Here is a 15,026-nt window from a genome sequence, read left to right on the forward strand (position 1 = left end):
ACTTTGAAATTGTTGAAACAGTTGAATAATACAGAAAAGTATTACATTTTTTTCCAAAATAAAATGTTTTTATGTAAGATTAAAAATATAAATAAGCATTAGCTATATCATAAATGTGCCGTTAAATATTTAAAACTTCCGCGCTTTGACTTGACTCCTCCCTTGCACGCCCAATTCATGTCCAATACAACACATGCCGTTTGTACAATTTAGCCCCCAAAAGTAGTTTCACAGAACAACTAATGTGTTTATAATTCAATAGCTAAGATTATTTTGATTTACAAATATTATTAAGAAACCTCTGCTCTACATACTGCCAACATCTACAAGCGTATAATGATAAAACAACATAGGAAAAAATTATCGACAAAGAACAAAGAAAAATACAGATTTATTCTAATTTTTATTATTTGTTAAAAACTCAATAAATAATTTACTCTGTTCAAATAATAAACTCCTGTTGTGGCCATTCGTTAAGTTTCTTAACCAGTCACTCACGGAATGTGTGAAGTTTGTACAGAAAGAAACCTTTGGGATGTCTTAACCGACGACGAAGCGTGGTCTTTTCTACAATACTTCACTTACCGCAATGACTGGAGGCATCCCTTCTATTTCGAGGAAGGAATTTGGTTCACTGAATGGAGTATCGTACAAAACATTTCCACTAAAGAACCCTGCAAGCCTTGCCAGGTCACTGAATCCTACCATCACAGTGTTCTTAAGTGTATGTTAAGTAGGAAAAATCTCCCTTCGGTCTGCCCGTCTCACTTTGGGTAAAGTAACATTCAGAACACAAGTAATTTGCTTAAACGAATTGGGGAAATAAATTTCTTTTCCATTTGTTAAACTCCTGTTGTGGCCCTTGGTTAAGTTTCTTAACTAGTCACTCATAATTCGCCAGTGGATGTGTGGCGCAATGGATAACGCGCCTGACTACGGATCAGGAGATTCCAGGTTCGATCCCTGGCAGGTTCATTGAAAACATGGAACGTAAAGAACATTGATTGATAATGGGTTTTGAAGCCGTGTTTAACTTCAGGGATGGTGTGGTTCGTATGGCGTCGATTTTTATTCGGTTGTTGACAGGCTATCTCTCTGGAAGACGCACCGGGTTCAATAAGCTGTTGTTCACTAGGGTGAAATCCATGGCCATCATTTACATTCAATGGTTGACGGGATTTTGCAACAGAAGATGGCCCTGGCACGATATTTTGTTGTTGATAAGGCTCACTAATACGGCCAATGCTTGTGTTCAATTGGAGACGTGAAATTTCCCAGAAAGATAAACTAGGTAGCATATCCGATAGCCCGTCCGGCTCGCTTACATAATTTCCCTTTTGAATCGATTGCTGATGGGTATGGTTCAAGCCCAATTGATTTTCTGGTGATTGAAGTGTCATGAGTTCTGGTTCACTGTCTGTTTCTCTCTGGTGGTAATTAGTTGTAGATTCGTTACTTGTCTCGTGATGTTGTATTGCCCGTGGGCCTATAGGTAAGGATTCTTCATCACTCAGAGTACCATGGCCACTATCAGAAAAAGACCACAGTGCAGTATCTTGGCTCGTTTGCTGAGTGCGGCGAAACACCGGGCTACTAGCATTACCGTATTTTGGGCCTAGAAAAAAAAATTTAATAAAATACGAAAATGATCTGAAAAACAACACTTACCAGTACTACACAATTCCTGTGAGGTTTGAGCTTCATTTGAGTTCTTCACGTATTTTGGTGGTCGTCCCCTACTTTGATGGCCACGGGTATTTTTGATTACATTTGGTCCAGCACTAAATAAAGAGATTCTAATTACCTTTGGGGATCCACAAGCTCAAATTGCAGGCAACAGAAAAACGGCAAATTAGCTGGGGACCGCAGCAAATTAACGAACGCTTGGTGAGAGCAGCACATTTAAGGCAAAACAGTTGCCGATAGCAACAAATTGTTCGAAAGAACGAAGGTGGAATAAGCCAGAGAAGGTAAAGGTCTGGATCAGACAAAATCATAATTCATAATGGTCACTGGTAAGTTTGAAATTATATTTACAAGCCTGTTATCCACAAACACTCGCGGGAGTAGAAAATGCGATGGTTAAGCCTCTGAACTTGAATGCACACTGGTGGTCTGAACTAGAATGCACAGACGCATTCAGGACTACCAGCTTTCTTCATTCCCTGAACAGAATTCTATTTATCTCGAAAACATGTTTGTTATGTAACAATATCTATGTGTTATTAGATGTTAAAAATTCGGTATTTACGACGTCAAAATTTTAACTTAATTTAAACTTAAATTTTATTTTGCTTCTTAAAATAATTTGTGTCAACTTATTCATTTGGCAACTTCCATAGCAATGTAAACATTGCATTTGGCAGCCATTGTTAGTCTAATGCTTAAGGAAAGACGCTGCGGTTTATGAAAACAAGGTGAGTTTATGTTGATTAGGATTACATTGCTCTAGACTGAAGGTAAATTTTTTTTTGCAGTTCATCTCATATATATACAGGATAGGATAGGAGTATAGGAGTGGACATAATCTTATTTTGCCAGTAGTAGTAGTAGTAGCTTTGAGTGCGGCTGGTGCGTCTGCACCAGCTTCCCGGGGTTGCCTAGCAGTCCCTTACGCACGGGTGATTGTTGTTTCAAGTTTTGTTTTAGAGTTGTTATTGTAGTTTTGTATCGCTTGTTTGTTTGTTGTTGATTGCTTTAGTTTTTGTTAGTTTGTTTTGTTTTTTCTTGTTCCGAGTGTCTTCGATTTTTAGATGCGATTTGTGAGATCGCTCTTTTTGATTTGGTTGAGGATGATGTTTCTGAGGGCGGCTTTATGTTTTGTTTCTACTTCTTCAGTGAGGCCAAGGATGTTTGATATTGTTAGGTTGATGTTTTCCCTTTGACAGAAAAGGATTAGGTCGGTGCGCTCTTTACAGTAAGTCGGGCAATGTAGGATGACATGTCCCACTGTTTCGATTTCCGGACATCCGTTCGGGCATAGGGGGTCTATTAGTGGATCATATTTGCTGAGATTGTAGTTTAGTTTGGTTTTGCCAGTGCGAAGTCTGTGGAGGATTAGGGTTTCTTCCGTGTTTCTTCCTATTTCCCAACTTTTCATCCCCAGTTTAGGCCAGATTGGGTTCCACCTCTTGAGCAATTTCATGTCGCACATAAGTTCGCTGTTCCATCCTTTTTTCATGATGGCATAGATTTCATTTATGGTGAGTTTGTTTTGGATGGTTTCCGCTCGAGGGTTGGTCAGAGTTTCTTTGGCTACCCCGTCTGCTATTTCGTTGCCCTCGATGGCTGTGTGACTTGGGATCCAGAAGATCGTTGTTTCAATCCCTGCTGCTGCTAGGTTGCTGGCAGACCTGTTGATGCTGAGGAGGACACTATGGGTACGCCAATTTTTGTTGGCATTTGCAATTGTGAGGATGGCCGATAAGGAGTCCGTATATATTGTTACTCCGCTTTCCGTTGCATCGTAGCAGATGTCGAGGGCTTTGTTGATGGCATTTAGTTCTGCGGACAGGATGGAGGAGTACTTTTTTAGCTTCCAGCCTTTTTGTAATTTGATTCCGGGTACGTAAATTGCGGAAGAGGCGTTTCCAGATTTGGGGTCTACGGAGCCGTCAGTGTAGGCTACGAGCTCTCCTGGTTGTAGGTTGTCGAGGTTTTCCAAGAACTGGTTACGCGCTAGGTGTTGGGCGCTTGTGGCGGTTTTTTTGTCAATCTTTAGGCGACCGAGGTTGATTTTGGCAAATTCCCACGGAGCCGGCGGGTAGAGGTTGGTTGGCGCAAGTTTTTCCATCAAATGGGGTGTGTTTTTTTCGATGGCTGCCATTGACATATGCCAGGATGGTTTATAAGAGGTTTTGAATTTGTTTATTACTTTCCAGCATGAGTTTATGACTTCTCTCGTGGGATTTTCCGTGTCTCGCCAGATCCTAGCTATGTAGGCTTGAAGGATCCACTTGCTTCTGTTTATTATTGGTTCCACGCCTGAGTCTTTGTAAAGGGCCGCTAGGGGGGTCGTCTTCTGTGCTCGAAGCACCGTTCTTAATGCGCTATTTTGCACAATTTCAATTTTTTTCCTTCTGTGTTTTGTTGCACTGGTTATGGTGAATGCACTGTAGTCGGCTAGGCTTCTCACGAGTGCTTTGTAGACTGAAGTGAGGGTTTGCAGCTCAATTTCATTTGGTTTGGAGGCTAAAATTTTTAGTAGGTTTGCATTTGACAGCATTTTGGTTGCGAGTTCCTCTAGATGGCACTGCCAGTTTAACTTAGCGTCGAAGGTAACTCCTAGAAATTTTGCTTTGTTGGCAACCGGGATTGGTTGGCCTTCTATATATAGTTTCGGAGCTTGTTGTGGCGTGTGTTTTCTGGAGAAGACGACAAGCATGGATTTGTCGATCGACATTTTGAATCCCCATTTTTTAGTCCAGCTGCTTACTCGGTTGCAATATTGTTGCATTCTTGTTTTTGCTTTGTTTACGTCGGCAGTTTGGAAGTGACTTTTGATGTCATCTGCAAAGAAGCTAGTGTTATTTTCAAGGCGTGGCAAGTCGGCTATCATTACGTTGAAGAGAGTTGGACTGAGTACTGAGCCTTGGGGTACTCCCAGTTCCAGAGGCTTTCGGCTTGACAAGGTATCATGAATTTTTACGTACACGTATCTATTTTGCAGGAAGCTGATCAGCCATCTCAGGATGTTGCCATGCAATTTGGCTGTGGTTAGTTTGTGAATAAGTCCGGTGATCCATGTTGAGTCATAAGCTTTCGAGATATCCAGGAAAAGAGCATAAGTATTTTGATTTTTCGAAAAGCCTTGTTTAATTTCGGTTTCCAATCTTATTAGGTTGTCTGCTGTGCATCTGGATTTTCTAAAACCGGATTGTGACCATGGGATGAATTTTTGCTTTTCCAGGAACCATATGATTCGTTCATTGACCATCTTTTCCATAAGTTTTCCTACACATGATGTGAGGGAGATGGGTCTGTACGATGAGGGTAAGTGTTTAGGTTTACCTTTCTTGGGTATGCAAATAACGACTGCCTCTTTCCATTGTTCAGGAACTATCCCTTCAGCGTATAGCTTATTCATGCAGGTAAGGAGTTTGGCTTTGTTTTCACTTGAGAGTAGTCTAATCATTTGGTTAGACACACCGTCTTTTCCTGGGGCTGTGTTTTTCAGGTTATTTATTGCCCTTTCGAATTCTTGGGGTGTAAATGGTCTGTCAAGTGGGTGCGGACCTTCTGCTTCTAGAATTCTTGAGATTTCCTTAATCATGTCCCCTTCTCTACGTTGCAGTTCGAGCATTGCTCGGTCGTCGGTTGCCGTGAAGTAATTCACCATGGCTTTGGCGATCTTCTTAGGGTCGGTGGTGATGGCTTTGTTTTCAAGTTCGATGGAGTCTATGGAGCTGATCCCCGCTTTCTTCCCGTTCATTCTGCCTATGAACTGCCAGACGTTTTTTGCATTCCTTGAGGTGAGAGTTTTTGTGAATTGCTTCCAGCTTTCTCTTTTGCTATTTCGGAATGTTTTCCTTTGAATTGCTTCTGCTCTGTTCAGATGGGTTTTGAGCTCAGGGAGCTTGTATATTTTCCACAATCTCCAGGCCTTTAAGGTTAGGTTGTGGGCTTTTTGGCACTCTTGGTTCCACCAAGGCTTCCTTGGTTCCGCCCTTTTGGCTGCCCTGGGCTGTCGAAGGTGTTTGTCAGACGCTATTTCGACAGCTTCGTAAATCTTTCCGTAGATCTCCGTGGCTGGGGTTTTCTCTTTTATGTTCTGTAGAGAACTATGGATTTCTTCGTTCCATTTTTCTATGTGTCTGGGTCTAATTGTCCATCTTCTCTGGTTTTGAGGTCTGATTCTTGGGTTTGTATCCGTTTGGAAGAAGATTGCTTCGTGGTCGCTGCCCCATGATCCCAGAGTTGAAGGTGGGCGGGTTACTTGAACATCTACTGTTGTTAGGGTAAGGTCAATCGTGGATTTTTCATTGTTTTTGGGATCGGGTCTTGTGTCTAGGTCCTTCGGTGTTATGAGCTGGATGTTTGGGGAGGTGTAAAGTAGTGAAGCTATTGTGTTTCCTGCCATATTTTTGGGCTTGTAAGAGTCCCACAGTTCATGGTGAGCGTTTAGGTCTCCGCCGACTATAACTTGTTCGCCATTTTTCCGGTGGAAGAGTTTCTGTATTTCTTCCATGTAGCAGTTGCCTTTTGGGCAGTAGACAGAGAAGACGTTGAGTTGGGACTTTACTGTGTTGCGGCGGGTAGTGAATGATGCTCCTATGACTTCTAGGTTTTCCGAGTTATGAGTATGGATCTTTTTGTATATCAGGTTCTTTCTGTAAAGAATTGCTACGCCGCCTCGTTCGTCTGTTCTAGGGTTACTGAGCACTTCGTAGTTTTTTAATGGGAATTTTGTATTTATTGACCAGTGGGTTTCGCTAATGAGGACTACATCTGGGTTCAGTTCGTGTAATTTTCTTGTAAGAATGTCCTTTTTGCTGTTGTTTAGCCCGTTCGGGTTCCACTGGATGAGGCTCAGTTTGTCCGGCGCTAGTCATTTTTGCTTTGGAGGAGGTCCTTTCCACCTTCCTCTCTGGTAGTTTTCACCAGGTTGTGGGATGCGATGAGGATCTTGCGTGTCCAGGCTGCTTCCTAGTACTGTTGGGAAGTTAGTAATTGGGGGATTTGATGGCGAACTGTCACACGTTACCTCGTCGAGGACGGACTCTTCCATGCGTTCCATTTGATCTGAGGGTATATTCTGTTCTTGGTTTTGACTGTGCCATGTTTGGTTGTTGTAAATGCGTGGATTTTGCATATTTATCAGCATATTTTTTATTTCCTCCAGGGAGCTGCTATTCTTCTTTACATCTTTTTGGATTTCTTGGAGTTGTTTAACGTCGGTTTTGATTACGGTTAGTTCATTTTCTAGTTTTTTTATTCTTGTTTCCATGTTTGCCATCTTGCTGGAGAACTTCGCGCTGACGTTGGTTTGGAGAACTTGTGGGAATTTGGGGCTAATTTCAATTTCTTTGTCTATTATTTTTGCAGCCACATGAAAAGGAATGTTTTTTTCTCTTGATTTTTCCAGGATTTTGATCCTGGTAACAATTGATGGGCATCTGGAGTCGTCAGCTTCGTGGTCGGTGTTTGCGCAATTGGTGCATTTCTTTTCCCTTGTGCACACTGCCAGTTGTTGGTGCTCCATGCCGCATCTTTTACATTTTCTTTTTGCGCTGCAATTTCTTTCCCTGTGACCAAGGGCCCAGCAGTTCGTACATTGGTATGGTCTGATTTTAGGTTTTTCCGGTACGAAGACTCTGCCTGCTAATTTCACTTCAATGGGGAGTTCAATTGAGTTGAAAGTAAGTAGCACTGCCGAGGTGTCAACCACTGTACCATCAGGGTGTCTCTTTCTAAAACGTTCTGCTTTCAATACACCTTGGTTGCTAAGCAGGTGTTGAATTGTCATTTCGTTTTCTGTAGTGGGGACTCTTGTAATCACCCCTTGAGCCAAGTTGGTGGCAAGGGAAATTTTCTTCTTTATTGGGAATCCTCCCACTTCCTTTAGATTGACTAGGAGGTCTTGCTGCTCTGGGGAGTGTGGGTAAACGGTGATATTACCGTTGCTCTCAACGCGGCTGTCGTCTATTGGTCCTATAACTGTCGTGAGCGATGTTATCCAGTTTTCCACCACACTGAAAGATAGATCGTTGAAGTCGATTGATTGATGGGAAGTCTTTTCTAGGATTTGCACTTCTACAGGTAGGATGGCGGGGGAAAGAACCTGTGCCACTCTAACTTTGTTGTTGCTGACGTCGAGGTGCGCTCTTTTATTACGGGACAGGTGCTCACTCCCAGTATCGTCGTTGCGCATATCGGAGTTTATCATTGCCATCTTGGCGGCTCACCACTAACTTTTTTGCGCATAGAATTTTCCAGGAAACGAGGAACAATCACACTTTGTTGGAGAAAAAAAAAAAAAAAAAAAAAAAAAAAAAGAAAGAAAAAAGACGAGAGATTGGCTAGAAATCACTATTTCCGACAGACAGTGGGTGGTAGTAGTAGTAAGTCGTAGTGTCCTTGTGTGCGACTCCAGATCAGGTATCGAGCGACACGCCTGTGGCTATAGTCTGGAATTAAGGTCTAGAGACGCACGAAGAGGCACGGATGGCGGGTATCGGGCGATGGCACGTAACGAGAACTTGCCTCCGTGGCGGTTCGAATCGAACTCATTTTGCCAGTAATTGAAGAAAAAAAATAGCACATTGCTTCGAATTGTATATGGAGCCTGTTCACTACGAAAACGATTTATGAGTTCTGGTTCTCACGTTTATCTGCCTCTCTACTTCCAACTGTAAAAGGTTTTTTGCATTTTATCAATCATTTAAAATGTTTTTCCTTTGTAGCTTCATATAATACTGTTTGTCAACAACAGTGTTAGTGGCTGTGGTTCAAGATTCCTGTTTCGCATTGAAGAATATCTGGGTGACTGACCTTTTAGCCTGCACATGTATTGCATGCAACCGGATTGAACAAGTTACTTGACCACTATCCGTTGTAGAAGGTTTTATATTGCTTAGGATTTGAGGTGGGTTATTAACGATATTCTTAGGTCATAATTTTTATACGTTTATTCAGTATGTGTTTTTTTTCTTAGTTATTGATGGTATTTGCTTTTTTACGAACCAAACAATTTGATGTTTCTTCTGAAAGTGCGCACACAATGCATTTACTTAAAAAATCATTGAGTATTTTAAAGAATCTAGCAAATCTTTTTTCGTTTTTCTTTGTCGTTTGCATTACAGTTCTATTGATGGAAATTGATGGGAAGGAGGACTGGCTAAAAGGCGGGATAAAAATATTGGCTGCTACGTCATTACCTGTAATTTAGACGTGTCGTCGGTGGACCCATGGGCCCGTGTTCTTCTGAATACTACACTACTCCGGTGCCTTACTACACCACGATATATGTGCGCTAGCTACTACAACACCCATGCTCCCGAGTACTACACCACCAAGGCTCTAGAACACTACATCACGACGTATGCAGCCCCCATTTACTACACTATAAAGGCACCCGAATATTACACCACGACATATGCAGCTCCGGCTTACTATACTAACGATCCTCAATACTACACCACCATTTACGCCGCCGCAGTGTACTACATTGAAGCTCCTCAATACTACGCCACAAAGGCCGTGGAATATTACACTACTGCAGCCGCGGAGTATTACAAAAAGAAAGATGGGTACTACACAAGCACTTGCGCAGCTCCAGCTTACTACACTGCTGCTCCTCAATACTACACTAGAAAGGCACCCAAGTACTACATCCTACCGCATGCTATACCAAGCTATTACACTGAAGTTCCAACATACTACCCAACAACATATGCTACTCCCACCTACTAAACCGAGGCAATGAAGTACTACTCATCTCCAAGCTACTACCAGACTGAAGCCTCCCAAATACTACACCACAAAAGCGCCAGAGTACTACACTACCATTGACGCCGCTCCCAGTTACTACACTACCACTAACGCCGCTCCCAGTTACTACATAGAGGCTCCATCTTATTACTACATCACGACGTATGCAGCCCCCATTTACTACACTATAAAGGCACCCGAATATTACACCACGACATATGCAGCTCCGGCTTACTATACTAACGATCCTCAATACTACACCACCATTTACGCCGCCGCAGTGTACTACATTGAAGCTCCTCAATACTACGCCACAAAGGCCGTGGAATATTACACTACTGCAGCCGCGGAGTATTACAAAAAGAAAGATGGGTACTACACAAGCACTTGCGCAGCTCCAGCTTACTACACTGCTGCTCCTCAATACTACACTAGAAAGGCACCCAAGTACTACATCCTACCGCATGCTATACCAAGCTATTACACTGAAGTTCCAACATACTACCCAACAACATATGCTACTCCCACCTACTAAACCGAGGCAATGAAGTACTACTCATCTCCAAGCTACTACCAGACTGAAGCCTCCCAAATACTACACCACAAAAGCGCCAGAGTACTACACTACCATTGACGCCGCTCCCAGTTACTACACTACCACTAACGCCGCTCCCAGTTACTACATAGAGGCTCCATCTTATTACAAAAACAACGTACGCCACTCAAAGCTATTACCCTAAGCCATTGAAGTACTATTAATCATGGAAATTCCCTTGTCCTTCAAGTTCGATGACGGGGTATTTGGGTGTTGTTTTGTCACATCTCCTAGTTCCAAAATGAATATTTCTCTGTTACATATTTATGAGTTCACCAGTCGTTCCATACGAATATGGTTTATTACATGGAAATTTTGAATACAGCTCTAATATCGTTACCAAATCCATTTGTTTCTTTTTATCACATAAAGGGCATGAAGCGATTCAAATTTATGTTTTACAACATCGAAATTTCTGAAATGCAATATGTATTAGAACATTAGTAAGAACAACATCTGGGTAATTTATAAAATTACCATGAAATTACATGTTCAGTTACGTAGCATGGAGGAGGAATATGTTAGTCCATAGGCAATTTTTAGCTGGTAAGATGAAATTGATTTATTTTTCCTATTATTTCAACGCACGAGTCTTACTTTCATGAAGGGAGCTCCTAAAATACTCCTGAGAATATCACCAACAAATTTCTTGAATTGCAAATATTGGCATGCTCATCGACAAATTTTCCACCTGCTTGTGGCCTTCCTCAGTACTTCCCAACGGCATGGTTGATGCGCTGGGGAGGCTAAGAACCTTTTAGGAGGCTCCCAGGAAGGAGATGTGTCGTGTGGGTTTTCCAACCTCCACTTATCGGTTTTCCAGGGGATTGGGGTGCAGTATCGCCCATCTTCTTGACGGGTGATTTTGTCTCCAAAGGAGCCTAGAGGGTCGTCTGGCTCCACTGCATCGCAATCATCTAAGATGGCGAAGTGCTCCAGCTTCCAAAACAAAGATAGATCAAAATCCGTCTGCCGTTTTAATTCTTCTTTTACAATCTTCTTTTTTTCTTTTTTATTTGTGGAGTTCACTATGGAAATTTTTTCCATAGACGTCGAATGGGAAGATGAAGCTTCCTTTGTCTCATGTCCATCCGGCATTTTCTCCTTTTCTTCGGGAAGGGTTGTAAAAGTGTTGTTTGAATTAAGGCAGGCGGCTGCATATGAAGCTACTGTTTGGGCTGAGAAGCTGCTGCATTGCAGCATTTGCTGGATTAGTGCTTTGCCTTTCTTCGAATTTTTTTCCTTAGAAGGTCCAGCTATCATCCGCCCAAGCTTTGTGTTCTAGGCCCTTAGGCAACACGGGCTTTGGATAGCTGCTTCGTTGGGGATGATTTCAAACATCTGGTCGACTCCTATTAAAATCCCGACATCTTTTTCTTGGCTGTTTGTTTCAAACCTGTCGTCAGCCATTTTTTCATTGTTCAGCCACAATTTTCGTGCGAATGTTGTGTGGGCATATGATCCAGTGTCTCCAATCTAGTCCGTTTCCAGTGCTGTAATTTTGACGAGGGGGGCACCATGCCAGGTGCCCCTAAATGTCAGCTCGACTGAATTAGTCTTCTCCATTGGATTGGGTTTTCGTTGTTTGAAAACTCTGGTACCAATGTTCTCCACTGTTAACACTTTGAGGTCCAACAATTTTGAGATAGATGTTGTAACCCAAGATCTATGGCTGCCGTCGTCGATAAATAAAATGGCTCTTGTTTGTTTGCCATTTGGGCCTACTACATATACTGTAGCTGTCTTCACCACGAGATCGCCGGGGGCGTTTGCGCTTGCAGCAGACGCCGTAAAGTTTTTGATGGCACTGTTGCCATTAACGGTTTGATGCGCGAAGCGTGTCTGCTTTTTGTCGCAGAGAGCTGTGTGGTGGATAGCTTGACAATTCTTGCATGTGTAGTTTGTGGTGCAGTTCAGAGTTTCGTGATTTGCGCTGAAACATCTGACGCACCTTTTCTGCTTAGCAATGATGGCCTTTTTTTTCTTTTAGGTTCACTGGACAAGCCGTGGGGTAGTGAACTTCCCCGCAGAAGATGCATGGTCTTGTGCATCCTGCATGACAAAGTTGTCCTGTCTCCTAACAGGTGTGTTTGACGGTGGCAAAAATTGTCTGGAATTTTTGCTGGTGTGTGGAGCTGGTTGTGACCTGGCTCCAATCGCTAGCTGTGATGCTGTGGCAGCATGTAGTTGTTTTGCTGTACTTGGCGGTGTCGACTGCTGTGGCGTTTTCGTGGTTTCCGATTTCCATCGGCTGTACCTTTCCGCTACGTCAACTTGATCCCTGATGAAAGCCAGTAGGGATGTGATGTCCGTGATGTCGTTCTCTTCAGAGCTCGACCATTCTTTCTGCAATTCTGCAGGAAGCAATTTCATTAATTTTGTGCCAAGAGTCCTCCAAATGATTCTTTTCGAACCCCGAGGGTTTTCAAGGCATTAATGTGAGACTGGACTGTGAGTTACAGTTTTCTCAGCGCCGATACGTCTGCCATTGTTTTGACAGGAGCTAGGTTGTCAAACTTACACAAATGAGTTTGAATAAGAGCCTTTGGTTTAGCGTAGACTCTTTTCAGCTCTGCTATGGCGATGTTGTAGTTTGCAGCAGTAAGTTCGAGATTTTCAACGCACAAGTACGCTTCCCCCTTCAAGTATTCTTTTAAGTAGTCGAATTTTTGAACATCCAACATTGTGGACGAGTGAATGGAGGCATAGAAGCTCTCCCAAAATGATGTCCACTCAAGAATATCTCCTTTAAAGTGTTTGATTTGTCTTTGGGGGAGACGTGTCGCTTGTTGAACTGGAGCTGCTGCTGCTGCTACCTGAACTGGTGCTTGGTTTTGCGCCATAAGTTGTTGTATTTGTAAGGCGTAGGCTTGCTGTTGTTGGAGGATCTGATTTGCAAAGAGTTGCTGCTGTTGAGTAAGCAGGTCTTGGAGCAATCTGTTTCTGTCCTCATCTATCTGGCGCTGTTCTTTCCTCTGCAACTCTTGAAATTCCAAGTCTTGTTGTCTTTTATACTCGTCTCATTTGTTTTTAACGAAGGCGAGTATACTGCTCATTTCTTCTTCTACTTCTGCTACTGTGGAGTAATCTTGCTCGATTTGCTCCTCGGTAGCGTTCGTAGTTTGCAAGGCCCAGCGTACTTGGTCGCTTGCTTTAATAAATTTCTGGTAACGTTGCTTGAGGAGTTCTGTATCCGTTGCAATGTCGTTATCCAGTTCCGCCGTCATCGTAAGATCCTTGTATCCTTTGATCTTCTCCATTGTCCTCGTAAGGTGGTATTTCAGGCCCGCTCGTGTTGCTGCAACCGATCGTGACATTTTTTTGTTTTGCTGGAATTGGAAAGTTGATTTTTCTTTGCAAACCTCAGAGGGGTTCACTTCTGGATTTCCCTTGAAGAAGAGAAAAAAAAGAAAAAAGAAAAACTTGGAAAAAAGTTTTACTTTTAGGGCTTCTATTAAATTGTGAGTGAATGGAAAGGGAGCAGCGCTGACGCCGTGCTCCAGTCAGTGGGCGTGTTTTTTGAACTCCACTGGTTGAGGTTTCTCCCCTTGCTATGTCAGACAATTTTTTGAAAAGTGGAAGCTTAAATTGTTTGCACTTAGTTAGCTTTCGGTAAATTTCGAGCGAATAAACTGACTTTGTTGTCAGTAAAAATAAGAAAAATGTCAAGTTTTGGTTAGTTGTTAGCACGATGCTCAATGGGTAAGCATAGGAAAGGTCTATTTCAGATGATTTGGAAAATAAGGTTGCTTATTTGGCCGTTAGGCTGCATAAGCTTTCAGTTTTAAGAAGAGATGAGAAAAAAAAAGAAAAAGTTTTACCATCCTTTGGTTCTTGACCGCCAGATGGTGTTTGTGTTCAGTTTCTATTTACTCTTCTATTTTTTTTTGACCGCTAGACGGTGCGGGTCTTCAGTTTTAAGAGAAAAAGAAAGGAAATTTTGAATTAGTGGATTTTTAGTTTGCTTATAACCACTAGGTGGCGTAAGCTTGTAGTTCTGAAAAGAAAATAACTTTTTTGAAAAAGGAAAAATTAAAGTTTGTAATTTTTAGCGCTAGATGGCGCTAGTTGTTTTTTTTTTTTTTTAGGAAAGAACAGGTAAGGAAATAGTGGGAGTTTTTGGTTTAGAACCTAACTCCGAAAAGATGTAAGAAAGTTTTTTCTTTTGTGGAGTACGGTTGAACCGTTTTCTCCTGCTGAAAGTAAGTGAAAAAAGGGTTAGTGATCAATTATTTTATTGTAACATGGGGAATTACAACTTTTTATAAAGATCAATAAGATCCATTGGATCGGCATCAATCCGAAGGATGTCTTCGTCGTCTTCTTCCTCTTCTTCAGCTGCGCGCTCCACTTCTCTGGTTGGTGCCAACTCCGGGGTTGGATCTTGAATTGGAGCATCCAGCGGGTTTTCCTTTTCGGAGAGTAATGGCCGACCGCGTCCGCGTGAGTTACCTGGCCCTGACTTGAAAGGTGCAAATTTAGTGAGCAACGCGTTGTTACGCCTCCCGCTTGGGGTGGGTAACAGCTGATCAAATGGCTCGAGGTGGTTGACGACAATGAAAATTTGTCCACCACGACCGCGTGCTCTACCAAGTTTGATTTTGGGCTGTTCAGGAACACTGGCGACTGGAGAGATTGGTTGATCAGCTCCAAATGCGGCTACTACTCCGACTTCGGACTCTTTACTCTGGTTGACAAATGTGGAGAGTCGCCACTCTCGTCCGCGCGAAAATCCTATCTTTGCTGCTGTTGTTGGAGAGTTACTCAACCCACTTGGAGTTGGCAAAGCAATGGCTCCCTCCTCTTCTCTCTCCACAACCTGGTTGACCGGGCGGTACCTGATGTCTCCGCAATACTTCGGCTCGAGCGCTTCCTTAATGGCCGCTAAGGGCATGTGACGAATGGCTATCGGGAGTATGGAGTTCAGCGGTGAGGCAGCTTGTTCAGTTTCAGGTGCGGCTGCTGCAAGGCGGTTAAAGAGACTAATTTTGCCGCCTTCCTT

The 15,026-nt window shown here is 42.7% G+C and overlaps 2 protein-coding genes and 1 non-coding gene across 3 annotated transcripts; 1 reads left to right on the forward strand and 2 right to left on the reverse strand.

Moving 5' to 3' along the window:
- The first annotated feature begins 902 nt into the window (after positions 1 to 902).
- Trnar-acg (transfer RNA arginine (anticodon ACG)) lies at positions 903 to 975 on the forward strand. The gene has a single exon. It is a non-coding gene; the product is annotated as a tRNA-Arg (tRNA).
- A 1,774-nt stretch (positions 976 to 2,749) lies between these two features.
- On the reverse strand, positions 2,750 to 3,826 carry LOC130698706 (uncharacterized). The gene has a single exon (XM_057521391.1). The coding sequence runs from the start codon at positions 3,824 to 3,826 to the stop codon at positions 2,750 to 2,752; it is 1,077 nt and encodes a 358-aa protein (XP_057377374.1).
- An 8,190-nt stretch (positions 3,827 to 12,016) lies between these two features.
- On the reverse strand, positions 12,017 to 13,284 carry LOC130698704 (uncharacterized). Its single transcript, XM_057521389.1, has 3 exons — positions 13,074 to 13,284; positions 12,485 to 13,007; positions 12,017 to 12,428 (listed from the first exon to the last, which is right to left on the reverse strand). The coding sequence occupies exons 1-3, from the start codon at positions 13,282 to 13,284 to the stop codon at positions 12,017 to 12,019; spliced, it is 1,146 nt and encodes a 381-aa protein (XP_057377372.1).
- Between the last annotated feature and the right edge of the window lie 1,742 nt (positions 13,285 to 15,026).

Source organism: Daphnia carinata, chromosome 7, assembly GCF_022539665.2.
Source record: "Daphnia carinata strain CSIRO-1 chromosome 7, CSIRO_AGI_Dcar_HiC_V3, whole genome shotgun sequence".
NCBI classification, from domain to species: domain Eukaryota; kingdom Metazoa; phylum Arthropoda; class Branchiopoda; order Diplostraca; family Daphniidae; genus Daphnia; species Daphnia carinata.